The sequence below is a fragment of the Aspergillus fumigatus genome, chromosome 3 (assembly GCF_000002655.1).
Source record: "Aspergillus fumigatus Af293 chromosome 3, whole genome shotgun sequence".
Taxonomy (NCBI): Eukaryota; Fungi; Ascomycota; class Eurotiomycetes; order Eurotiales; family Aspergillaceae; genus Aspergillus; species Aspergillus fumigatus.
The window spans coordinates 2,961,603-2,987,969 of NC_007196.1; the positions used below are offsets into that span (position 1 = coordinate 2,961,603).

General features: G+C 49.2%; 8 protein-coding genes across 8 annotated transcripts; 3 read left to right on the forward strand and 5 right to left on the reverse strand.

The window, feature by feature from the left end:
- Positions 1–276: 276 nt before the first annotated feature.
- Positions 277–3,448, reverse strand: AFUA_3G11320 (tubulin gamma complex associated family protein; the record flags this gene model as incomplete). Its single annotated transcript, XM_749394.1, has 2 exons — positions 277–2,108; positions 2,173–3,448. The coding sequence occupies 2 exons, from the start codon at positions 3,446–3,448 to the stop codon at positions 277–279; spliced, it is 3,108 nt and encodes a 1,035-aa protein (XP_754487.1).
- Positions 3,449–4,587: 1,139 nt separating this feature from the next.
- On the reverse strand, positions 4,588–6,564 carry atfA (bZIP transcription factor atfA; the record flags this gene model as incomplete). The annotated part of the gene is made up of 4 exons (XM_749393.2): positions 4,588–4,894; positions 4,961–6,060; positions 6,178–6,329; positions 6,456–6,564. 4 exons carry the CDS (start codon positions 6,562–6,564, stop codon positions 4,588–4,590), a joined length of 1,668 nt encoding a protein of 555 aa, XP_754486.2.
- A 3,002-nt stretch (positions 6,565–9,566) lies between these two features.
- Positions 9,567–10,154, reverse strand: AFUA_3G11340 (hydroxyisourate hydrolase; the record flags this gene model as incomplete). The annotated part of the gene is made up of 1 exon (XM_749392.1): positions 9,567–10,154. The coding sequence occupies one exon, from the start codon at positions 10,152–10,154 to the stop codon at positions 9,567–9,569; it is 588 nt and encodes a 195-aa protein (XP_754485.1).
- Positions 10,155–10,873: 719 nt separating this feature from the next.
- arsA (ArsA family ATPase) lies at positions 10,874–12,011 on the forward strand (the record flags this gene model as incomplete). The annotated part of the gene is made up of 3 exons (XM_749391.2): positions 10,874–11,263; positions 11,327–11,916; positions 11,969–12,011. The coding sequence occupies 3 exons, from the start codon at positions 10,874–10,876 to the stop codon at positions 12,009–12,011; spliced, it is 1,023 nt and encodes a 340-aa protein (XP_754484.2).
- Positions 12,012–15,105: 3,094 nt separating this feature from the next.
- AFUA_3G11355 (uncharacterized protein) lies at positions 15,106–15,585 on the forward strand (the record flags this gene model as incomplete). Its single annotated transcript, XM_001481573.1, has 2 exons — positions 15,106–15,237; positions 15,397–15,585. The coding sequence occupies 2 exons, from the start codon at positions 15,106–15,108 to the stop codon at positions 15,583–15,585; spliced, it is 321 nt and encodes a 106-aa protein (XP_001481623.1).
- A 1,008-nt stretch (positions 15,586–16,593) lies between these two features.
- Positions 16,594–18,069, reverse strand: eifCe (eukaryotic translation initiation factor 3 subunit E; the record flags this gene model as incomplete). Its single annotated transcript, XM_749390.1, has 3 exons — positions 16,594–16,612; positions 16,672–16,866; positions 16,928–18,069. The coding sequence occupies 3 exons, from the start codon at positions 18,067–18,069 to the stop codon at positions 16,594–16,596; spliced, it is 1,356 nt and encodes a 451-aa protein (XP_754483.1).
- Positions 18,070–18,222: 153 nt separating this feature from the next.
- On the forward strand, positions 18,223–19,831 carry AFUA_3G11370 (mitochondrial 54S ribosomal protein mL49; the record flags this gene model as incomplete). The annotated part of the gene is made up of 3 exons (XM_077804428.1): positions 18,223–18,628; positions 18,762–19,150; positions 19,234–19,831. The coding sequence occupies 3 exons, from the start codon at positions 18,223–18,225 to the stop codon at positions 19,282–19,284; spliced, it is 846 nt and encodes a 281-aa protein (XP_077660579.1). The 3' UTR covers positions 19,285–19,831.
- A 189-nt stretch (positions 19,832–20,020) lies between these two features.
- AFUA_3G11380 (putative ARID/BRIGHT domain protein (SWI1)) lies at positions 20,021–25,265 on the reverse strand. The gene is made up of 3 exons (XM_749388.2): positions 24,350–25,265; positions 23,652–23,804; positions 20,021–23,307 (listed from the first exon to the last, which is right to left on the reverse strand). The coding sequence occupies exon 3, from the start codon at positions 23,282–23,284 to the stop codon at positions 20,339–20,341; it is 2,946 nt and encodes a 981-aa protein (XP_754481.1). The 5' UTR covers positions 23,285–23,307; positions 23,652–23,804; positions 24,350–25,265; the 3' UTR covers positions 20,021–20,338.
- Positions 25,266–26,367: the final 1,102 nt, after the last annotated feature.

Consider the following 26,367-nt stretch of genomic DNA (forward strand, 5'->3'; position numbering starts at 1 on the left):
AGTAGCGGAGTCTGGAACACAGCGCCCGCTTATCAGTACTGGGCCACCGATAAGCGATTGGCCTTGGGAAAACAATGTTTCGAGTATTCTGTACCAGCAATATAAGTGATATTTACATAATCGTTCAATAGGTCAACATAATCTTAAAGCTCTATATCTCTGGAAAACCGTATATTCATCTCGCATTATCATGCAGGCCCATTCTCCAGACTCCGACGAATGTCCCGACTCCCAACATCTAAACCCATGTGCGTAAATTGCTCGAATAGAAATCAATCATGGCCCGGTTCCACTTCCATTACCGCTATGCTCGGCTCCCGAGGTGTCCTTCCTCTCCCTTCTGGCTTCCTTTTGGGACCCTGCCTCGCCGCTGCCTCCAGGCGCGGTAGATGCTGCAGCCTTTCGCCTTGCCCGCTCCTTGTCCTTGGTGCTGGCTGTTGCCGTCCTCCTCCTCCGGACTGGTTCGTAGACATCGTTGAAGTTCATGACGACTCCAAGGAAGCGCATGTCGACATCTGGTTGGTAGGCTAGATCGCCCAGTAGCACATTCAGCCTGGAGCGGAACTCTGCAGAGAGCTCGCGCAGTCGTGTGCGAAGGGATGCCAGCATGTGGTTGTCGGCAGAAAGCTCTTGGCCGGCGAGAGATCCCGGGGTATCGAACCCATCGCCATCAACCCCGACAGTTGGAGTTTGGGCCATTGATGGGGGGAATGATGATATTGAGTTCTTCTGTCCTTGTGGACGCCGGGAAGGTAGGAGATCGCGCTCAGTAATGCCCCAGCGCCCCTGAGCAGTGCGCGTTTCTATTTTCGCACTGAGTTCTTGTCTTCGTGTAAACTCTGCCACGGAAAATGAATAGAGCCCATCAACGGCATCCTTGTACGCCAGCATGATCTTCAATATTTGATGGAGCTGAGTCAAGAAGCCCTCCTCTTGTTTGTGGCCAGATGCGGTGCGGGATGAGGATGTCGAACCTAACAGACCCTTGTGCGTGATGGAGTTGAGGTATTTGGTATGTGCTTCAATCAAATCATCAAGCGTACACCCTGGCTTGGAGATGTCTGCCTGCAATTGATCCCAACTGGCCTCGATGACCTCAAAGAGGATGTAGTACTGAAGCTGGCAAACAAAATGAATCATTTCCGCGATGACGCACCTCGCCCGTTTCCAGTCGGCCCCGACTTTGTCGCTGACGCTTCCTAGGACTCCGCGAGCGCCGGTCATACACCGCCGCCAAGTGCTGCCCAGGGCAAACTCGACGCGCTTAACTCGCCACAGGAAATTAAACACCTTCAGATATTGGGTGGAGCCCCAGGGCGTGATAACAACGTCAACAGGCGCATCTATCTTGTATTCGAGAGTAAAGCAGTCCCATCCTATCTCGCCGTGACTGAGTTCCAACATACGGGCATCCAGGCGGCGGAGAACGTCGGGCGGATCGTATTGCGCGTTGGAAGCACGAATGGCATGCTCCAGCTGCGCGGTGAGAGTATGTCTATATTGTGAATTGGCAGGCCGATCGAGGTTTGATGCCAAGGATTCCATAAGCAAGGCGATGAAGTCGCCCTGGCCCAGGAGCAGATACTTCTTGAGCGCATGCAAGTGGTCGAACAGCTTAAACTTTTCGGCCATGAGGTGGATGAGGCGCGCCATAGTCGTTTTGTATGCCTCATCGATCGATGCCTCGAGGCTAGCCGTATCACCATAGTGCAGCTCTTTGGACGCTTTTTTAGAGTAGGCCTCAACCCATCCAGAGTCCCCGCATCCGTATCTGATGAAGTTCAAAGATTTGCCGATAAGAAAGACTTTCTTCGCAAAGTCCTGCGTGATGATTGACGGTACCATCTCGTCATCCAGTTTATACTTATCTTCCCAGACACTGGTCGCAAGCCGTCGTGGGTCCGTGTTGGGTCTGAATTCCGGTTCCACGACAAAAAACTCCTGGTACGGGTCCGAAAGCTCACCATCATAGATCCACAATCGCAGCATATCGTAAAACGGGCGTGTAACGTGTGAGAGCAGCTTCTCGGCAAAGGTGTTGACAAAAGGGTCTCCATGAGACGTTGAGAAGCTATGGATCAATGATATCAATTGACCACCTTTTTTATCTGAAATGCCGTTAGCTCGATAAGGGATAAAGAATGCAGTCCAGGAAAGGAAAAGCACACTTACTGCAAGCCTCCTCCACTATCAAACTCATCAATCGTAACGCCATTGTCGCATCTCTTGTCCATACTACACAACGTTTCAACGTTACCAACCCTTTGGACGATTCCTTCGACTGATAGGGATCTTCACTAGCGGCCAGCGCCCGTCGAATCTCCCCTTCCAAGGTTGCTACAAGGCCCAAGTAGGACCGGAGCTCGTTTGAAAGAGCAGCCCGCAAGCTCTGGGTGAGCAAGCCACCTCCGGAATCCTCTACATACTTTGACAGACCTTTATATAGCAGACACGGCTCCGCCAAGGTGTTCAAGAGAGACAAGATGGGTAGGGGGAGAGTCGGTGGTAGTTTTAGAACGGTAGATGACGAGAATTCCAAATTGGAAGACGATAATCCTTGCAAGTTGTAGGGTAAATCACGTAGAAGTCCGCTCTCATGAGGCCGCTTTTCGAAGGTATCTGAAAAGGACTGTGTTTGAAATGATGCTTTCTGGTCGTCCACAGGGCGGTTACCCCCAGGCGCAGCATCGTGTGCGCCGCGAGGCGTTCGACCTCCTTTAACCCTGTCAGCCGTGGCATGCCCGTGCTCCTGGTCAACATCCTTTTCCTTTTCCCACCCCTGCCGCCGCATGGAGGCCTTCCGCTCCATCTTGGCTGGAATCTGCGAAGCAGAGGAACTGACAGCAGGGCTATCCTCATCCGAGTCCCCATCCAATCTCGGCCCCAGGGAATGTCGTACTCTCTGATGACCACCCTTCAACATCATATTCTGCAGATTCCCCGCATCCATAAGCGGACTCCGACTTCTCCCATTCTCATCCACAACCTCAACCTGAGAATCTGAGCCCGACAGCCGATACAGCAAGTACAGGATGGCCCATTTCTGCGACAGAACCGGCTGTGTCAGCAACCGTGAATACAAGTTCGAAAACCGCACAGCTTTATCCGGGCTCGCATTCTCCCGGAGGAGCTTTCGCTTGATAAGGTCTGACGCGTTATTGATGTTCTCTCCTCCTGCTAAACTGCCTCTGCGACTGATGCCCAGGCCTGCGCCGTTAGCTGGCGAGGCATGATCATTTCCGGAGCCGCCGTATGTGTCGATGATGCGCCATGCACGCTCGAGGTTCTCCTGGTGTCGACGTTCTTCTGCTTCGGCAAGTAGCTCATCTGGGTCTTCGGAGACAGTATCGCCGATCTCTGAGAGGGAGATAGGTGGAGTTAGAGAATCGACAAGTTGAGAAAGGGCATCTTCGATGCGACGCGAGCGCGCGGGCTGACGCGAAGCCATTGTCCGGGCCGCCGTTCGCGGATATGCCTTTTAAAATAGAGCCTGTCCTCGATTGCTGGCAATTTCTCGAGGACCTCTATCTTTCGGTGTGGCGTTGCTCGAGTCAATCGTGTGTGACGCGGATGAAGGAAAACGCGAAGGTGGGGAGTTTGTTGATCAATGTGTCGACGTCAAGGAGAGGCTCCTAAGTGCCACAGTGCATCCTGAGAATTGAGCTGAGATAGTTTTCTGATAGATTACCTCATCCACTTTGACTGGCAGCTTCAATTCACATAGCAAAAGGGCTCCTGAAGCCTGGGATGTTTGTGTTTGTCTTGGCGGATCTGTATCAATTTGCGCACGCCAAGACCGGCAGACGTCAGTATGGCAGAGAGTTCTTAGGTGCCTAATGGATTGATTTATCACAGAATAAACAATCCCTACTACTTCTTCCAGATAATTCGCGACACAATTCGTGCTTCTCGAAGGATTATACACCGGTGACGATGACCCAATAAACACTGAAAGCTATATGAACTTGAATCGCGTTTCATTCACAATGCCTCAAGACACCATACGCGGAAGAAATCATCAAAACACCAGAAACGATCCTGAGCCGCCAACGCCGCCCATATTAAGCTGAAAACAACGGCTGAAAACACCAGTGCCCCCATGAACATAATAACGAGTAAAAATAGTCCCCGGTGAAGAACAGAAAGAAGGCCAGAGTACAGAGATACTACACTGCCCGAGCCCGGAGAGTCACAATTGCAACCTGAGGCTTGGAGTTGATGAAAGAAAGATTCGAGATAAGAAGACAGACAGGAGAAAGAAACGAATCAAACAACCAAAAGTCTTTTGCGCCCAAACTGCACCTTCCGAGAGTGCAATCAAAGTCCATCGCACCAACTGGATCTTCCCGTCAATTTTGCAGTTGGTACACATCATAAACACCGGCCCATGCCACAGGTCGGCGGGAAAGTCGCAGCCGAGAAATCGAAATGTAAGAGGCCAGGGGGGCCGAAAAAGCTGAAGTGAGAAACACCGTATCTCCGTCTAGACCCAAGCGGCCTGTACACTGTCGACCGGAGATCGAATTTTAGATGTCATAATCATGATCAGGCGTCAATTAAAGATCATGAGCGGGTGAAATCACATTATCATCGTCGCATACCCTGAGTAGGGATAGGTGCACCTGGCTGCATACCCATGTTGTTCGCGATGTTGTACGGATGAGGGTCGAAACCTGTCGACATTCCATTCATCATGAGAGAACCTAGTCCCTGAGCTTGAGACACGGGACAGTCCTTGTGAGCAAGCAACAGGGTTTTAAGGTTGACAATTTCCTCTCGAAGCTGCGTAACAGTGGCGGTAAGCGCGTCATTCTCCGTAGTAAATAGCTCAACCTTCGCCTGAAGATTGGCAAGCCACTGTTTCTTGCGCTGACGACATTTCAGAGCCGCGACCCTGGTCAGATTATATTAGTATTAAATCAGAGTTGCCTTGGGAGTCATGCAACAGTCAAGGGCGTACCTGTTCCTTTCCAAGAAATTTCTCCTCTTCTCTTCGTCCGTCATCTTCTTCGTGTCGGTCTGAGATTTCTTCTTCATGTCATCCTCATCCTCGGAGTCGCCAGCTTCGGACGGAGGCTCGGCGCTACCGGAGCTAACGCTTGTCTTAGCCTTCTTGTTAGGACCCTTGGCGGGTGTATCGTCTGCTTTGCGTCTATTGTTGGCTGTCGTCCCTGATTTCGAGGCAGTGTTCTTCTTTCCTTTCCCTTTGGCGGAAGGCTTTGCCTGTTCTGTCTGCATATCAGATGCATCACCGCTCATCTCTCTACTACTGGCTACGGGGCCATTGACATTCTGGGATCCACGCCTGTCTGCGTCACGCGATTGATTGTTACCCTGAATAGTATGAGGTGGGACAGACGATTGGTTGGAGACGAATTGATTGGCCTGTCCGCCCTTGGCCAACATGAACAACCCGTTGGCTGCATCTGCAGCATCGTGATGCGTGAAGGGATCCACGCTGGCAGGCTGACTGCTCTTGATATCCATGCTTGAACTGTGAACTCCCTCGGAATCGGCTGTGGGATTAGAAGTAGGACCACTCAAGCCGTTCTTCTTGGCAGCGCTCAACGCAGTACGATGGAATTCAATTGTGGAGGGAGTCGCGCCGCCGCTCTGTAATTGCTGCAGAATCGCCTGTGAGTTCGGACTCGGCGCAGGGAACATAGAGCCCCCACCACCTGGGGTGAGACCGGTGCGAAGAGAAGATTCGTTGGGAGTTGGGAAACCTCGGCCAATGCTGTCGAAATAATCATTACCACCAGCTGGTCCAGCAAGCATGGCAGGACTCAACGGCCCAGAGCGCAAAGAATTGGACCAATTATAGCCGCCTGTGGAACTGGTGCCAGGCAAAGCAGGTGATGTGAGCGCTGCTACAGGGGGTAGTAACGACTTTCCAGGGGTTTCGCTCTGGGAACCACCCCCAAATGATTGTTCAAACGGGTTAGGCTCCAGAGAGAAGGGATTGTGAACCGAGTTGAAATAATCCGGAGTATCTGTGGCAGTAGTTACAGCTGGTCGCGGAGGAGGCGCCAACGAGGTTTGCGGGTCGACATCAGGTTTCTGGTCCTTAGTATCGGAAGGCGCCTTGGAGTCTGGGATGCGCAATCAGAACCCAGGTCAGTAACGGAACAATAGGGTTTAGAGTGGCGATGATGCGACAAAGTGATATGATCAAACGTGTTGTGCGTGTTGTAAAGGCGGATTTGTTGCATCGCGTGGCTGGCAGGGTAGGAATCTGATAAGGAAGATCCCCTCCATCGATGACGCCAAGTGTGAGGTCATCCCGACGGCAGGATACAGATCGCAGTATCTGGGGAAGAAGTGGCGTACTGCCAGACCAAAAAGAGTCAAGATTTCAGGAAGGAGGGGAGGACCAGAGACAGACAGAGAAGGTTTCGTGTTCAAGGTACCAGAATTCATATCCATGACGCACAAAAAACAGATATACTACTCACCTCCAGCGTCCAACGCGTTCTTCTTCGAATCCATCGGCGACGAATTACGAGTGTTTGTACTATGCGGTAGATTTGCGGGCACAGACGAAGCGACAGCAGCAGACATCATAGACCCGGAGGAGGAAACAATATATTATGCGAGTGGAGGGTAGCCGATGAGAGTGACCAAGGTAGAGGTAGTAAGAGTAAGAGTAGGGGAAGGGAAAAGGACGGGAAACAAGCGAGTGGACTTGGTGGCGAGAGTGTAGAACAAATTTGCGACCAACCAGATAGGAAAGAAGATCAAATAGAATAGTGGAATAAGAGAGGAATCCTTGCAAGTAATAGAGAGATAATGTTGATAATTTGCTTTGTCGTTTGTTCTGGTTTCTGCTTCTTCTCGTCTTTTTCCCCGGTGCTGTACTATACGTACACCCCAAGGCAAAGCGCACGTACTTTAGTGTGTAGTGACTTTTCGAGGTGTCAAGGGGAGAAGAAGAGTTGTGACGTAGTCCGGTTCAACAAGGAGTATTTTATTTTAGGGGGGTGGAAGAAAAGAATGGAAGAAGAGGGGAGGCGGTCGAGGGTGGTGAGCTAAGCGTTTCGACTAGTCAGCATCCGACTAGTGTGCTATCAGGTTGATAGTAGTTCCCCGTCACGCCAGAACATGCAACCCTGGATGAGTACAAAAACCTGTGGTTGCCCTTCCAGGTTGCAACCTCCAATCGATTTATGTTATTCCAGCAATCTCTTCTTCTTCTCTCTGCGTATTGTCTTTAAGCTTCAATTTTATTATTTCTTTCCTAATTTCAATATGTGATCAGTCTGATCCCCGTTTTTATCTGCAACTTATGGAGAGATGGAGAAAGCCAACAAATAGCAGGGAAATCCAAAAAAAAAAAAAAAGAAGAAAAGGAGAAACAGAAGGAAAATACTAAAAGTCCCAAGACCAGAGGGGAACGAATAATAAGAAAATCAAAAATCAATCGCCCTTACCTGTGGTGTTGTGGGCTCTCCGGCAATATCTCTCGACCAATATGAATGACGAAATCCCATCGGAACCACAACGAGACGCGCTGGTTGGATAACAGGAGAATTTGATACCAAATTGTTCTTGATTTTTCTTGTTCTTTTTCTCCCCTGTTTGGTTGAGTAATCTGGAGAGAACGGTAAAAGAATGCTTGCTTGATTATCCAGGGATAAAAATGACTCGAAAAGAGTGAAATCAAAGAGCCAGACCCAGCACACGAGAGTCCAGAAGCAGCATAGAAGGTAAATCACGGGGGCAGAAGAGGAGACGGGGCAGGGAAAACTTGGATGAGATCACGGTGACGACGACAGGAATTTTCCTTGGGGTATGTCGGACCAGCTGGGTGGCCACTGGGCGACAGGTGGGCCCATATTGAATGGTAGTCGGCCACTCATGGGCCAGTTTCCGTGCCCCACCTGGATTTTTTGCAACCTGGGACTTACAAAGAACATTTTAATGTGTAATTAGTGTGTGCTATGAGTAGATACTCTCGTCTAGTCGTCACAGAAGTAACACCATGATCTTGCAGGATGAGATCCCGAGATCTGAGTACTAACAACTAATTTCTATCAGAAGAGGACACCTGAATGTAAGCGCATGTCTCAGTGGGAAGAGTTCTTTGTAGGGCTCCATTCAATGATCCCATTGAAAGTTGATCCAGAGATAGCCTGATAGGTGTGAGTTTGTGAAACCAGCCAACCGAGACCCGGGCGGAAAGAATCCTTCAATACCTAATTGGGTCTCGACTCTCAATGCTCTATTCATTTGCGCTCCTCATTGGATCGCGGCAATGACGCAATGAGCGAAGGCCTCTCCCATTGTGGGCTCTAATCACGTGATCGCAAGTTCTTGATTTTCTGGTTGGACGACAGAATCAAATCTGCCGAAGTCGCCAGTTGCCACTCAGGTTCCGTCTCGCCAACAGGCACATGGACTAATTTCTCAATAAAAACAACCCCATTTGCACTAGCACTAGTGTTTCTGTCTAAGGGAAGATGAGATGACCTCAAAATACTACAGTACCAAGTGGTAGAGGTGCGTTAGCATAGTTATTCTGTCAGGGTAATGCTCATCAAGGTAGTTCACTTGCATGCATTATGCCAGGCTTAGCCAGCCTTTGCAATGGTGCAGTATGCTTTCACGGAGCCGATGCATTGAATCTGGTCTGCCAGCTCCCCTGGCATGATTCATGTTGTGATTAGCCTGATTCTCACTCCAGACAAGGTAGTTGAAGTCAACGAATCCCGCTGTGCCATCACAGGAGTTGATGCGAATGGGGTAATGCTCAACGTGGCCAGTAACTATGGTACCTTAGTGTCTCGCAAATCAATGCACAGTATCGCTGCCTGGGAAATACTCTATTCCAAACATCTAACTGACGATCTCTTGATAGATCTAAGATATTGGGGAAATACTGGGTTGGAACTGGGGTTGCATTGGTACCACCTGTCCATAGTCGCTTCATTCAATTCTGCCATGCAGCAGCTATTACCCTGCAATAGTTGAACATGAGTCTCATCCTGACTTCATGTAACACAAGCATCGACTCTTGTGTCTTCCAGATAGGAAATTATTTGCCATCACATTCCCATGTTCACTTGGTTTCGTTTCATATCTATGCTTGACTTGGAGTGGTAGTAGGTGGATCGATAGCTTTTAGTGCTTTCAATGCTCGAGAAGACAAGAGCTGCTCCAGCTTTGGATACTTACTTAGCCAGATTGGCGATCGAATAGATCATGGAGGAGCAGCGTCACAAGTCACAAAGCAGCGCAGATGTTGACAACTTGACCAGACCATCGGTTCTAATTTGGGTAATCTCACTGCACCTTCGTTTATATCACATCCATGATGACTTATTTCTAATTCTAGTTCACCTACTTGTCAATTCAGCTCATTTAGAAATATATATTCAATTGCAGCATTTAAACTACCTCATCTTAATGGTATACGGACGGAGTACCTCTGGTAGCCCTGTTTCATCATTTCAGGGCTTCTCCAGATACGTCACTGTGCGCGCTCCACTCTCGGAAAATGGGGGAAAAGGGGAACTAACGATCCACTATCAAACCATCAAACCATGATAACCATCAACGGCCGCTTTTTATGAACCCCGATAAGTAGAATAATTCCAAGGGCCCAGCAGCACCGGAACATGATAGTGGCGCCAATCCTCCTCACCCTCCCGTCCACGTCCCTTCACTGTAAACTTCACCTCCACCTCTGGCCAGAAACTCTCAATCCCCTGCGCTGCATACCAAGGCCCAACCTCAAAACGCACGGCCCAGTTCGTCTTGCTGTCCGCAGTCGGCAGCGATGAAAGGACCCCCGAAACTGTCGTAGCTGTTGCAGCGGTGGCAGTCCAATTCTTCACGCGTCCATCTGCGTCCGTCGTTGCGTTGAATGTGATGGGGCTTTGGCTGGCGTTGTTGCCATTGCTGCTCCCGAGGAATGTCAGTGTTACGGGGAGGTTTGCGGCGGGAGTGCCCGACAGGGTGTTAAGGACATGACAAGTAATGGGATCGCGAGACATTTGGTCAGTTGCTTTTGCGGCGTTTGAGATACTATGACTGGAAGACGTGATTTGCGGTGACAGGACGGAGGCTTGGAGCTGTTTCTGGTAGAGGGCAAGACGGTCGCTGGCTCTTACCAATTGGTCTGTTGACTGAGTCTGTAGGTTTCCAACGTCCATCAAGTAGTTTTAGGAGATCTGGAGAGCCAGTGAGAATTTTTTTTTCTCAGAAAGTAGATAAAGCATGAACATCTGTTGGCACATGGGGTCCTTTTCTATCTCCGCTTCTCATTCTTCGGAGAGCACCGACAGCTGTACTCCATAGGAACGGAGTATACCTTCAGTGGGGCGTCGACCTTCTGGTTTTCGTGGAAAATATAAGTTTTGGCTACATAACTATTGCTCCTGGACATCCGAGAGCCACTACAACGTGCTCATTGATGAAGATGACACCAGGTCCATTATGTCGATTCAATTTGACCTCGTTGGGTAAAGTTGAGATCATCCAAATGCATAGATTTCGAAGCCTCAGGCAGAAAGCTCCAGCACGTGCCCCGCCGACGATGGCTGGAGCGTCCAGATGATTCTACCACTTTGATTGTGCTTTTGACGCTTGTAGATAGTTTTTCTATTTCTGTATTTGCTTGTCGGTCAATACTTTCAAGTCAGGTCCCTGCGACTCATATCTCTTTCGAGCCCATTTTCTTGAAAACTTCCAATACACCAGAATCAAAAGTTTTTGGCCTCTGCGGGGAAGCAAATACGTGTGTAAATTCAACCCCATCGCTGCTCACCGAACAAGCAGACTACCCCTTGGCAAAGAATTTGAGCATTTTCTCACTGCACTGAGTTGCAATAGATTTCTGCTTACCAGATTCTCAACTTCCGAATCCCTCAAAATGTCTTCAACCGCGGTTGTGCACGGCGACGATCTCATGGAGCCGACCCTCCAGTCCATTCTCAGCCAGAAGACCTTGCGATGGATCTTTGTTGGTGGTAAAGGAGGTGTCGGAAAGACAACGACATCATGCTCGCTCGCAATCCAGCTCGCGAAAGTCCGCAAATCCGTGCTGCTCATCTCGACCGACCCCGCACACAATCTGAGCGACGCTTTCGGGCAGAAGTTCGGAAAGGAGGCCAGGCTGGTCGATGGATACTCCAACCTTAGCGCTATGGAAATTGATCCGAACGGCAGCATCCAGGATCTCCTCGCTAGCGGGGATTCGCAGGGCGACGATCCCTTGGCCGGACTGGGAATGGGTAATATGATGCAGGATCTGGCTTTCAGCGTATGTGCAGTCTTGAACAGTACTGGGAGTGTGTGTGTCCATACTGACAATCAGTGCCCTTAGATCCCTGGTGTCGACGAGGCCATGTCCTTCGCCGAAGTCTTGAAGCAAGTCAAGTCTCTGTCGTACGAGGTTATTGTATTCGACACTGCGCCAACCGGACACACCCTTCGTTTCCTTCAATTCCCCACCGTCCTTGAGAAGGCCCTCGCAAAGCTCTCTCAGCTGTCGTCTCAGTTCGGACCAATGCTGAACTCGATCCTCGGTGCTCGTGGCGGTCTCCCAGGCGGCCAGAACATTGACGAGCTTCTCCAGAAGATGGAGTCTCTGCGAGAGACTATTAGCGAGGTGAACACGCAGTTCAAAAACCCCGATATGACCACCTTCGTGTGTGTCTGCATCGCCGAATTCCTGTCACTGTACGAGACCGAGCGTATGATCCAGGAACTCACCAGCTACGGTATCGATACCCATGCCATCGTGGTAAACCAGCTTCTGTTCCCCAAGGAAGGAAGCGGATGCGAGCAGTGCAATGCTCGCAGGAAGATGCAGAAGAAGTACCTTGAGCAAATCGAGGAGCTTTACGAAGATTTCAACGTTGTTCGCATGCCGTTACTGGTCGAGGAAGTTCGAGGAAAGGAGAAGCTGGAAAAGTCAGTCCCCATCCATCACTTGTTTGAAAAAAATCACTAACAATTTTTACAGGTTCAGCGAGATGCTTGTGCACCCTTACGTTCCTCCCCAATAGACTACCCTAACCATGTTGCTGTATCCATATGAGAGCCGTAAGAGATATAGTCGGGACGAGTTACGAAATGAATAGACCATAATGATTTGAGATCATACCGCGTTTTATGCTCTGGTTCACCCTCGTATTCAGTCTACTGGTTCTGACTCGAATAATCTAACTCGACAAGAATTTGTGCTTTCTCGTTATGCTTTACTCTTGTCTCAGGTGACACAAATGACTCTGGCTGACTCCTTCGAGTGATTCGCCACAGCGCCTCACTTTCTCGGTCTGTGAAAGATCAGCGAGTGGAACCGTGTAGTTCAAATACAGTCACAAAGGTCCTCAAAGCCTCAAGACTTGCAAGTTCTGGTTGCCACTTGAAGCCTCATCCATGCTGTTTGAGGTTTCTCTGAAACGAATCAGCAGGCAGCCCGGAACAGAACATACTGCCCTAACACACACCAAACCCAGACAGCCTCCTCTATTCTAAAGGTTGCCGCGTCAAACACCAGGTTCTACTTCCACTGAGTATGAAGAACACTTCCAGTCAAGTGAGTTGTTGCTTTGACGTTCTAGCCTCAACTTTGCTTCATATCAACTTGAAGAGCCATTGGATCAATGCAAAACGTAGGTCACTTTACATGGGACTGTCATTAGGTGATATGCACTGTTCAATGTCTGTGAAATGTATTAGGTCGATGAACGGAGTTAGCCTTGCCCATCAAGTAGCGTCTGGAAAGTGATGAATCTTAACAAATCAGCAGGTGCTGTCACAAGTGATCGATGTCAGGTGCAAGCTGAATTGCGTCTTCCAGTTGTGAGTGAGGCGAGTGGTAGGTTAGTGTTGGCACTCCACTCCAACGAATTTGGATATGAAATGGAAGACAGAGTGTCTTTGTCGGTTGGGTTGGACTACAACATTTCGCCTTGGCGATGAATAACGCAAGGTGCTCAGTACCTCCAGCCTTGATGTTATGAATGAGACCAGAGTGTCTGGTTGTCGATGGACCACTTGGTATTTCCAGTGTGAAGGATCTCCAAAGCGGGATCGTCCTCGGTGCCTGAGCTTTAGAAATATATGAATTTATCTCAGTGGTATTAGGCAGTTCGCCGATCCCTCATGCGTGGGTTTTCTTGTAATCAAGGACGCGAGATTGCCAGAGCAAGTGAAACAGCCCCATCGGAGATTGTATGTCTACAACCCGCCTTGGTCTTACACAGACTGAAAGAAGCTCACTGGATCCGCTTCCTTTGAGCTCCACGGAAGGAGCCATCACGCTCTTCTTTTGGTCGAAGCTGGAATCGTAATAAAAGATTACCCTCGGTACAAGCCGTGATCGTCTGGGCAAACCTGGGAACACATTCATAGAAATAGCTGCCTTGGCTGCCATGGCGGAATGTGCAAGGTGCATGCGGAGTCATCCTGGAAGCACCAGAACACACAGCATTAGTTGAAGGCATTGTCTAGAAGCAGCAATGGCACTGTGACAGAGTGACATACTCGAACTGGTCGGAATTGAAGTCGTTGACCATGCATCTCAACAGCCACGGTATGCAGTGGTTGGCTGGTCTCTCTCCCGGCCACATTGGCGGGTTGGTAGCTGCATATACTCTGTATGCCGGAAGTAGCCAGCCAAAATCAGCGGACAGGCTCTGCCCATGTACCTAGCTGGGTGGAGATCCCCAAGACCCAGCGGAAGGACTTGTAACATTCTGCTTCAGACTGTTTCATAGGCCGCAGGAACCGACTGGTTGAAGAGATGGGCTCTCGGGCGAGAAGTCACCGAATCCAAAATCATTAATATTTTGTTTTGCTGCCAAAGGGTCTCGGATCGTTTCTGCAGATTCTTCTCGAGAACGAAACCTAGAAGCCGCTTGCAAGGCGGAGCCATCGATAAATATGAGTTGCGGGGGACACTGCATGGAAGACATCAAGCATCGCTTCCTGAATCGGCCTTGTGCATACAGTGCAGTGTTCTTCTCCTCGGTTCTGGATCAATATAATTGTTGGCAACTGGTCCACGCGTTCTCAGACTCGACATGCCTATACCTTAGTTACCTACTGTCGGTGCCAGTCGAGGGAGTGAAATTCCTCCTATAATCCAGCGTTCTGCTTTGATTTGTCTAGCATGCATTGGCTCTTTTCCCAGATACAAAGGAAATGGGTCCAGCGTGGAATTGCTCTCAGGACCGCGTGTCCAACAAATCCAGTGCGCATAGATAATCAATCAATCGCTCTTGGATCTTACGATGATGATCAGTGGGACCCGTTCTGCTTACAGCCTGTCTCTGATTTCAAGATACATTTATACTCGGGATCCTAAGGCGCCCTGGCTGTGCTGGGAATAGGTAGAAGGAGGTTTCGGAATGTTTTTGATCAAATAGTCTACTACCTGGACTTATCTTGGGATGTCAGCGCATGGAGCCACGACAACATACCAACAGAACCGAATTGGTGCCGCATGTTCACCGCAATCTAGCCCAAGGATCTTGAAATTGAGACCCACGATTGAAGAATAGGATCCGGCCCTGGGCGCAGCGGCCTAGGAGCGCATGGCATGGGTGCACCTAGCTTCGATTTGCGAACGGTATTAGTCTTCGTCAAAGTCAAGCCTCACTTTTGTTTTACTGGTGCAAAAAGGGGTTGAATCTCGTCCTCTCAAAGAGTGAGGCGGTTCCTTCCGGGATCCGATGAGCACAATGAACCAAATTGGCTTTCCTGCCATCTTATCACTCTGCTCGTGATGGATACCCTTTTGGAGTTCTGGAGTTCTGGACTACTGTAAGTGTGATCTCGTCTGGAAGATTCTATACTGGTTGTAAATGGGAATGCTGATCAGCTTCTCTAAGCGAGTAGGATTGTATTGCAGCTGAGCATCTCGAACCTCAATCAATTCCTTCGAACTCATGCAGATGATCTTCGTATTTATCTGGCCATTATCCCTTACATGAGTAGACTCGGACTGGGCTTATATATATACACACATCGTCCATTCATGTACCTGTTTCGTGCCATCACCACCTTTCCTAAACAGCCATCCTACGCGAGCATCCAATCAAGCTTATATACCTCCAAGAGTCCCAACTTAGAACGACCAACACGCTTGCGAAGATGTCACAAGTCCAGCAATATTGGCTACCAGGCTATGGTCTCTCGAGACATATTGTGCTGGGCCATATCCAGTATTTCCTTGGACCATCAGCGACTGTCAGACCCTATACTTACCAGGTAAACGATTATCTAGTTGGCGAACGTGTGAAATGGGAAGAGTCTGCCTAACCCGCGAGCTTGATACAAATAGGGGCGCGACGGCTATCTCATCAATGGCATGCCTTTGACGCGGGTCTCTGCTCCCTTCTAGCACTCCTTTACTACTGCTCTTTCGCTGACAGGATCACACAGGAACAAATCAATGATCTGGCCGCCATGTCACGAGAGTATGAACGGCAGGAATCCCTTCGAATGACGGGGGATGTCCTTTCACCCCATTCCTGCAGAGAATCAGAGCCTTATATCAACGAAATAGTACCAGTGCGTGCGTTTGGACATCGCAGGCAGCCCGTTGATCATGGAGGGCGGCGTGGGCGATAAACTCCGAATCATTCGATTGACAATAGATCTCCACTCATGTCGAGCCAGTGATCTCTTCGACTGTATTCGATTGGTTGTCTCCTGGCTTTTGCGTTTCAACCATATACCCCATCCGAGCGCGCCAGTCCATCTTTCACCTGACTACTATCTCGTCTTGGTCAAGGCCGGAGTTTTCATTGCAAGCGTTATCTCAAATCCGTTTTTTGTTCGAACAACTTTTGAGACTCGAAAGCGGGCCATATAATGATAACTGGTCTCGACTACGATTCATTTTTCGGGTGCTCTGGCTTCGATGTGCATCGCCTAGGTTCTTTCGTCCTAGACACGTTCTCCAATGGCCTCTCGATCCCTACAAATGATACACGAGACATCTCTCTTCATAAGCAGTCTCATTCTTCACTGTCACATGCACCGATCTAGCAAGCTGATAAGACCATAGGCAATGAATGAATACAGGAATGACTTGAGTTAACCGGAAGGTTGATACTGAATTTCACTCATCTGTCTATAGCCCATTCGTAACAGCATATATCAATGGATCAATCAACATAGCACAAAGCTCTGAGACCGTGCGAAACAATATGACTCTCATCCATCGTTACAGTCGGTCATTTGCCCGGCTCCGAAGTAGAATCCTAGAGTCCCGGAACACGGACTCGAGCTGGCTTCCCTTTCGGTTCTTCCCTCGCTTCTAGACCCTTAGAGATGCCAAAGATTCAATCCACAGCCCACTCGTTTTCTTTTCTCATCAAACAGAGAACCACAAAGAGAGTCAAGCAGGAGGCCCAAGAGAGATATCTGAAACTCTGACAATATAAAATAGCAAGGAGGAGGAATTACGGGGAACATGAAAAGTGGACCACCTGAACGCCAGCCTGATGCCACTCTGCTTGGTCCCATCATACAAGAAACCCACAGATCGTGGGGATTTTTTAACATGAACAGAACCATTCGGAGGAAGAAAAAAAGATAAATTGTGTTTTCGGGGCGTAAATCTGAACCATATCTTTATTTCGCAACAGCCGCACTGTGAGAAAATTAAAGTTAGTAACTTGTCGATCGTGTGGATACAATAAACGGACGAACCTCAGCACTTGTGTCCGGAAGAAAGCACCCTTGGTCTTCTCGATGACCTGCTGGTACACAGACTGGGGAGGGTGGTTCATAATAACGGTGCCCTCCTTGTAGTCAATCTTGGCATCAACACGTGTGTCACGGATCAGGTTGACAATCCACTTCTCGCCCTCATCCTGGTTCAGGCCGAGACGGGTGGAAAGATCCCTAGTTTCCAAAGTCAGTTATCCGTAGCCAGGTCACTAGGTTTTAGGATGCTGTCACATACTTGATATCAATCCGCTGGTGGATCTTGCAGTAGCTCTCGGAGATCAAGTGCCGGGCAGCCTCGACAAAGGCATCAGTGGTCGAAACAAGGAAGAAGTCGCTCCGGAGCACCTCCTCGGCCTCGCCCAGTTTCTTCTGAGCTTCTTCGAAATCGAAATCAACGTAGAGAGCCTTGATGAAGTCGGTGATAGGGTCGTTGTACTCATAACCCTCCTGGCGCACCACACGGATCAAGTCCTTCAACTGCTTCTGGTATACACTGCTGTTCTTGTGTGCACGGTTACGATTGGTGATAACTGCCGCGGCAAGGTACCGCAGGATCCAGGGGCAGTTAGTCTGGATGGTGTTGATGTAGGCGGGGGAGAAGAAGAGATCGGTCAGGACATCGCGAGCGGGATCGTGGTTGAAGAAGGGGAAAAGAGACCAGTGAATCAGCCAGGAGCGGTTCTGGAGCTGACCCAGAGGGTTGTTGAATAGACGGGTCTCGATCGAATCTTTGACCTTCTGGACTTCTTCCATCGCAGCCTCCCAGCTGGTAGTGAGGATCTCCGAAGCGAATTTACCCCATGTAGCGGAGGCGACCTTGTCGTTATCCGTTGAAAGAACACGGAACTGATAGAGAAGCTCTGCGGCATTACCGTAGCTGCCGCAGCTGTACTGGAATCGGCCGTAATCGTAAAGGCTGTTGACCATTTCAACTGTCACTCCGTGCTGTTCCTCGAGGAACTTCAAGTTGGCGACCTTGTCACTTCGCAGGTTGGCCACGACACTCTCATCCTGCAACAGCTGAGTAATCTTCGCGCTCTCCTCCTCGTACTGTTGCAACTTGGCGAGAACCTCCTCCCTCTTCTTCACGAACTCATCAGGAATGTCGTCGGAGTTGTTGATTTCCTTCCACAGATTGGCAACATAGTCGGTCATGTTCGTGTGCTTCAAAAGCTCATACTTCGCACGGACAATTTCCTTCTCGTCATCTTGGCCCGAGCTGAATTCAAGCAGAGGAAAGACGAGGTGACGGTCGAGATAGGGGATCAACTTGGGAAGCAAGTTGTATTGGTTGGCGATTTCTTCAGCGGTGTTGGAAGGGTGGGCCGCGGCACCACTGGAAAGAGTCTCAGCGGAAGGGGGGACGTTCGCTGCCATATTTGTGTAGAATGGACAGCAGGAAGAGAGAAAGGGCGGGTTATATGGAAGTGGAGGAACAGCAGCGAGGACTGTGTTGGAAGTCTCTCTCTCTGTCTCTTTCGGCGTCCCGTGCCAAAGAAAGTGTGCGCCGGTTTCTTTGCGCTGGCGAAAATGTGGGCGGGAGGGCTGGTGGGCGCGCTAACCCCCTTCAGGACTAGCAGCAGGTCTCCGCTCAGAACGCAAGAAATCGTATGTTGTAGGATGATGCTTAACATTTCTGTTGGCCTCTCTTCGATCGTACGTCGCCTTCACATCCCCTGTGATAAAACCCATTTGTGGTCGGGGTTCTTTATCACATCCACGCGTTGGCATTGCCAGAGTTTAATCCATTGCAGGCCCCTTTCCCCATATCCGCAGCCGATGGCCTCTTTCGTGCAGTCTCTGCCAGTCTGCTCGGCTGTTCGCAAGCAGTCGACCACAGCTCCCCTCTTCCTCAATGCTTCACAGATTTTCGCTTCATCGAGGACATGTAGCTCTTTCTACACATTATCTTCACAGTCTAGATTGATCTCTTCTCGTAAGTCTCCGCCGAATCCGCTTATTCCATGCCATCTATCCGTAAGCGAGCTATAGCAAAAACGTGAACAAAAACACAGAAGCAGACGTGGTAATCAGATTGGACGTGATCGTACTGACCCGTGTTACTGCAGTCCACTCATTGAGGTCCGCTCAACGCCCCAAATCAAAGCCTTCCGCCCATCAGTCTCGGACGTTCCTAGCTCAGCTCAAACGGCAATCTCAGACTTTGAAAGAAACCCCTTCCGCAACGACAGGAGCAGTCCCTCCTCCTGGTGCAAACCTGCAAGTCACAAACCTCCCATATTTCATTCGTCGCACAGCATCAAACCAGCTCCCCGTATACCTCGTCACAAAAGCCGGTGGTACCAAGCAACAGACCAAGATTCAGAAGACGGAAGGTGATCTCGAAGCACTGAGGAGCGACCTTGCCCGGTATCTCGGTCTAGAAAGCGGCGACCCGCGTGCGCCAAAAAGCCCAGACGTCACTATCAACCGCCTCAATGGTCATATTATTGTCAAGGTATGCCAGGGAATATGCCTCGCGCCGTCCAGAGCTTTTTTCCTCCTTTATCAATGCGGTTGCTAATTGGTACCACCACGTAGGGTTGGCGGAAGCCTGAGATTCAAAAGTTCCTTCTGGAGCGTAACTTTTAAAAAGCGACGCATCGGCTCTTTCAGCATGAACGATTACCTTTCCGTATCCAATATCTATCTCATCATCTACTCGATAATCGATCACCAATTTACATAACTCATGAAAAAGAGCTATTCCAAGCTTCAGCTTCAAAGCATTACCAAGAGGACCGAAGAAGAGAAGTGAAATGCGTTATGCGGAGGAAAGGAGCCCATGGAAAATGCAAGATGAGCAGAGGGTGAATTTTTGATGGTTACATGAACGGTCTACTTGTTTATTGCGTTTAATTGTCTTGGATCGTCATTTGATTGGTATATCGTTTCATGTCCCTTTTTGCACTGTACGATTCTTGCCGGTGACCGTGTTGCGGGTTTCTCATTGCTGTCATTGAAGGCTCTGGCTTCTGCTGTGCTCTGGGAACTGTTCTCTTTCTATACTTTCCGCATCCGATCTCGTCTCTACCATTTCTTGGTTGAGTGGCTTTTTGCACTTCATACTTTAGTAAATGTCCAATGGTCCAGTGAAATAAGGCGAAAAGACATTTGAATCTGGAATTAATCAATTGTAACATGTAAAAGCAGCTTCAGCATCTAGCATCCGTGGGAAACTCAGGGCGAGGGCTCTTGATATATCCTACAGTGTCATTTCAGTTCCGTGTTAAGGGACGAGGACACTTCTGCGGAGAAGCTTGTCGTTTCCTACAATGTAAAGTGAAGAGAATCAGGCATCTGTCGGTCGCTACGAACGGAGGATGAATGTTTCAAAATGATGACAACGATGGTGTATTTACCCATATAGACATCATGAATGATTCTTTTGCCCGAGGGTATTTTACAGTGCTAGAATGATACACAGTCACGTCCCAAAATATTTCTCCCACCGGCGCCGAGCAGATACAAAAGACATGGAACAGGTATGAGTGAGTCCTCATTGAGATCAGAAGAAGGCATGACGACAGAACAAAACTGGCTTTGTAAGATGGCAAGCCCGCTGCGGTCGCTTGAATATCCAAAAAGGGAAGTTTGAAGCAGGAAGCGAGTAAGAAGCGGCGTAATATTCTGTCATTGACACATTTTACTCGGCTAAACGATAATAAGAGATGAGCTGCCGAACAACGCCAGGATCGACATTAGGCATCAACAATGCACCGAGTAGGCTCTCTTTCTTTGGGATGATTCCAGACGGAAACTTCCGAGTGGAACTATTGTCAGCGAGTTTTGACTTCTCCGCTAGTCGACACAGGATCGTTAAACCTCGATTGATGATAGAACTATACGCGGAGGCCTCGGCCTCCGCCTGACCTCGGGCAGCATGGGACTGACGGGAGTTGGTATTAGGGGGAGGGACACGTTCAGTGCTCAGCAAACATGAGAGCCGCAGAAGATGGATAGCAAACCCGTCGATCGATTCAAGCCATTGTTTGGCCAAGGTACCATCAGCAAACGAAGAAAGAATGTCGGCTGCCAATAATCCCTGCATGAGGAATACCTTGCGGGCGTCCGCTATGGCCAGATGTTTCCGAAGTTGATCAGGGACTGGACAAATAGCTAGTCCGAAAGCACGGGTCAGCAATTCATGCTGCGAACCGGGCGCTCCATCACCGGAGAATATCGCTTTAAAGAATGTCCTGTTGGGGTCATCTCTGGCCAGGAGCTTAGCCAAGCTGTCGACGGCGGCGGGTGTGTATTTGTGAATCGAGGCATTGTAAGAGGTAAACATGACGCCGTCCGTGCCCAATGTTGGAGGCGGAAAGGGAGCAAAAGACAATAGGAAGTTCAATAGACAAAGGGCTTCCTCTTTGCTTGGTAACTGTATCACATGTGCCAAATTGCTCAAATAGATGACAGCGTCCTTCATGAAATCCAATGTGTTCTGATGGGTTCGAAGCAGCATGTTTCGAGTCCCTAAATAGCGGATAATGGTTGATATGAACTGTACAACGGGGGCGGTTGATAGTAACCCAAAGTTTGACTCAGTGAAGGAAAGATTCCGCAATACTGTGGTGATGCAGATAAGTCTGTCAACAGCGCGATCGAGCTCATATTCAAGGCTCCCAAACTCAGGGACGTCGGCAAGAGAAGTCCATTCCGTCTGACATCCACGGGTAACTTCCTCGTACGAGGGCAGTAACATCACATCCGAAACCTCCACGGCGTGTTCCGCAAGGAGATCAGCTTGGTCCTCGGCACATTCGATCAAGCTATCAATCAGATCTTCACAATTATCGAGCGAGATTTGGATGGCTGGTTCACAAGAGAGGGATACAAGAGTATCCAGCGCCAGGCGCATCTCCGCATGAATACCAGATTTGATACTCATTGTAAGCGCATGAATGTCAATGACACCAAGCTCGGCAAAGGAAGGTACATTTGGTTTCAACCTAGTAATTTCTTCCCCAAGCTGGTACATTTCATCCAAAACTATCGGACCGTGTAAGTTGCTCTCAGGCAAAACCATTGGTTTGAAAGGATCTTGTATCGGATGTTTCAAAGGTTGATCAGAGGGTTGCTCGAATGACTTGGCCGACTTTCCCGGTGTTCCCCCTAGAGGTTTTGTTGACTGAGCAGGCGATTGGTTTGGTAATTGGCCAGTAGAATCCTGCGGGGTTGCTGGAGGCTGAGACTGGCGGGATACACTTAGTCGATGCTGTTGTTGTTTGTTCGACGCTTTGACTTGAGTTGGGGTCGCGAAGCCATTTGGAAGGCTTTGTTGCGCGTTGTTTGCTACCGACATGCTACCAGGAGAGGCACCAACTGGTTGAGGTACTTCGAACCCCTGGGCCTGTTTGACTGTTGGTGACTGAAACTGGACAGCCGAAGAATCGCTTGGCTGTCGCGGCAGTGAGTTTTGCTGCATTTGATCGGCAAACTGCTTCTGTTGCGTGCTGAGGAAAGCCTGTTCGTACGCAGCGAGGTTCCTTTGATAGTGCTCCCGAATCTCCTGTACAGCCATAGGAAATTGCATCGGAGGAAACTGAAGTTGTTGTGCTACTACAGGCCACATATTTGCAGCGCTTACCTTCTTTGACCCACCCAGCTTCATGACCGTCGCATAGAGCTGGACCAGGTTGATCGGGCGACCACAGACTATGGGATTCGGATCCAAAGGTAGATTGCGCGACATCATAAATTTCTGCAACGACCTCATAAAGCCCTCAGGATTGGGTGGTTTCGCCATATTTTGCTGCATTTGCCTGATGGCCGCCATTTGCTGAGGATTTGCCATCGCGTTCAAACCCGCTGCCACGGGGCGTCCTGCCATTGCAGGATTCATATTCATAGGACGACCTTGGCTCTGCATCTGCAATGCGTGCAGTCGCTGCTGTTGTGCGGCCATCGCTTGCTGATATTGAGGCATACTGCTAAAGTTCGCTTGCATGGGCGCTTGCACAGCAGCAGAAGTCATCGTAGGAGCGGGTGCAAATTGCGGGCCCATCCCTTGAGGGAAAGGTTGACCTGGAATAAACGAATTATTTTGCGGTGTGTTGACTCTACTTGGATGATCTGACTGCGACGGGGACATATGAGGCCCTACGTGGGGGCCCGCTGGCGAGAATGGGCTAGGAGAGGCAGTTCCGAGTCGCTGCACACCATGCTGGTCGAAGTCTTGCATGATGGGGGACTGAGTGACATTGGTCGGAGTGCCTTGCTGGAAATGTTGGTACGGCGCGGCATGGGAAGGGAATTGCTGGGCGCCGTTCGCAGGCCCCTGATAACCAGGGTAAGGTACTTGATGAGGCGTCTGAGATCGCGATACAGAAAGCCCGCCAGGCGCTTGCCGGGGGGACATCGAGAGACCATCCTCTGGTCGCGATCTCTTGGACGGAATCACCTGGTTAGGATTGTGGAAACCGGGGGAGGCATTTCGCGGTACTCCATTGAACATGCGCTGGAACTGATTGGGGTCTGGCGGCGTCGGCGATGCATGGAGGAATGCTGTAGATGGATCTATTGTTGTTTGATTAAAGGCACCATTGTCATGGCTCTGGAGGTTCGAGGCGTCGGCTAGCCAGGCATTCATGTCGTGTGGTCTTACCAACCCATCTGCAAGGCGATGATCGTCAGTGAATGTGACACACACAGAACAGGCTTGGTCATCATTGAAGCAACTGTCGAGCTCGCGACGAAATCAACACGGAAATCAGTGATGCAACAGATGGGGCAACTAGACGGAAGTCATCACAGAAAGGGCAAGGTTGGGGGCTATAGACGCGTCGGGGGTTGTGGTTGAGTCGCGCTGTTGAATCTGCGACACGGGTATTTGAGTAGCAACGACCCCACAGAAACAAAAGTCATCGCTGACATTCGATGAAAGAGCTGCAAGTAACGAAGACACGGAACAAGATCGGTACTGAAGGAATAAAATAGCGCAAAGGCTTTGTACATACCGACAAGGCTGGATAACTTAGATACCGACTCGTAAGCGTACGATTACACCGGTCCCGAAATAGCAGCGGTTGAGAGGCTTGAGAGAGAACAAGGACGACGAAGTCACGGGATTCCAGGTGCCGGAGCACAAAGGCAGAAAACAGGGATGGAAGCTGTCAATGAGGCTCAACCATCAGTGTAAGGAAGGAAGCAGCTAAGCTATAACACCGGGATAAATAAAAAACGGTAACAACAGAATACAAGAGTAATGATGACTTTAATCAATAAGACAGAATAATAAGCCAAAGAAGCGCTGGAACTATGAGCACCACAGGATGGGGATTCCAATGTGTGTGACTAGTCCCGAAGAATGACCAGATTGGATGGCCAGCAGTGCGTGGCGACACATGTGAAGTGTGCTCTGGACAGAAGCAGGCACAATCCAATGACAGACGACAAGTGGGTGGGTGGTCAAGTATTGAACGTACCAGATCCAAGTAAAGCAGTGAACAGGAGAGCCGTAATTTTATTTTATTTAATGAAATTCCTTCCTGTGTTTCGATGAGGGGAAGGGGGGCCGCTTGAAAAAGGCAGACAAAGTGGAGGCGTGGGAAGACAAGAATGGAACAAAGCGTAAGAGGAGTGTGAGGCAGTAGCAGTCCAAAGATAAGAGAAATGGAAGGGATGATATTGAAACCAGACAAAAAGAGGTACGTACAGGTACTGGGGGTACCTTAGCCTTCCAGTAGGTTATTTTACCAGCAGCAGCAACGGAAGAGAGGCCAGTCAGTTAGTCGGCAAAAGGGGGTCGAACAAAACGGCAGAGGAGAAGCAGCGAGAACAAGCAACGAACGGATCAGGGTGCCATGATGGCACTGTGTCGATTATGTAAGCACATCATGTGGAATGCCGCTGTTCCTCTTCTGGCCTGTCTTAGACTCCAGATATAACCATAGATCTTCTGCTCCAGCACCCAAGGATTGCACTGTCAAATCTTCTCGAAAATAATTAAAAGAAAATGATAAGCTCTGGATTTAGAAACTCTCTGTCGAAATCATTGTATTCATCTCCTGCCGGGTCCACCGTTTTAAGGTTTTCGGTTTCATCAGAAGTGTCCTCGATCCTGTTGCCGCCATACTCGGGTTAGTTAGCCCCCGATCAGGAATAGGAGCAAGAGATAGGCGTCATATTGTGCCAAGGTTGCTGTAAATTTGAGGCAGTGAGGCTTGATCACTCAGTGTTGTGCTGGATATTCAGAGTGCTTTCTATCAGTCTTTTTGTCAGTGCCATGGCAGCATTTATATTGGAGGCACTATTGATCATTAAATGTCATGCACTGGCTGTGCACATCGCTGATGCAATTGCTAGGTCTTTGGTCCTTCCGGAATCATGATCGCAACGTATACAGAGTAGGATTTTCAGCAAATTCCAGCTGGTGGGGCTTTTATAACAACCATAAAGGCGATCATCATAGGGGCAAAGTTGATGGGAGTTAGAAGAAGACGCGATGATGACCAGCAGCTGGTATTAATCAATTTCCAGTCAACTTGAGAGACACGGTGCTATAGGCAGCAAGTTACGATGTAGAGGTGAAGGACAAAAGGAGAACGATGAGATGCAGAGCGAAGCACAGGAAATAGATACTTATACTTCCAGGAATGAGAATACTAATGCCCTCGTTGGCCTGAAAGACGCCGAAAAATAATGGTCATACGTCGTTATTCGCGCAGTTTTTAGTAAGATGACTAGTCAGAACATAGTCAAGTACCCATCTGCGTATATCCAGGTGTCGACTGTTGAGTAAATGGGTGCATTTCCCTTACGAGGTTGATCATCCTGACGGTATCTGCTCCGTACATGCCTGGATACTTTTCCATCCTCACCCCACTCAAAGAAGCGCTTTCGATTCATGATATAACCAGCTTTGGGTCCATGATATGGTCTTTCGACGTTGACTCGGCTCCTATACTCCGTAATTTACTCAGGGTACAATTCTTTCGCACAAATAGACACAATCTGTTCCATTCGCACCTATTCTAGACATTTCAGATGACAGCAATTGTGTAACATGAGTGCCTCCCAGGCTACAGTACGGAGTGCTACTACTAGTAGTAATAATCATTCCACTAGCGCTTTCCGACAGGCGCCTTTTTCATAGATACCCGATCGTATTGCGGACCATGAACCTTTTGACTTGGTGGGCAATTGTAAGTCATTGTGAGTCCTGCGAGCAGATTCCTCAGGTACAACTTTGTTCAGGAATGTGTTTGCTAGTTACACTTCGATTTCAAGCCCGTCTTCAACGGTCGTTAGCTGAAAAGGCTATGTGCAAACATACCTTAGCATTGGGGGATATACATAGGGACGTTGTGGGCCCCAAATCTTAGCACATAGAATCTCGTTCTTTGGCACTTATTCTTTTTCCTGCAAGAGTCGATAGTGCTGCAGGCGATTGGGCTCTTTGGAATGCTTCGGATATCCTGAGGATCGATAATCGATGCAGCATTGGCCCTGCCGTGGCTTTATCGCAGATGATCAGGTTACGTCGTGTTCGAAGACGTGTAAATATAATGCATTTGCTGAGCATCCTGATTTATATATAGTTCTACTGAGGAGTCCGCATTGGACAAACTGGCCTTAATCCTGGGTATAGTAAAGAGGCCCGAGTGCGAAATCGTCAACACAGATACGAATGCAATAAATACATATGCTTCCAAGGACTTTAGTATACGCAAG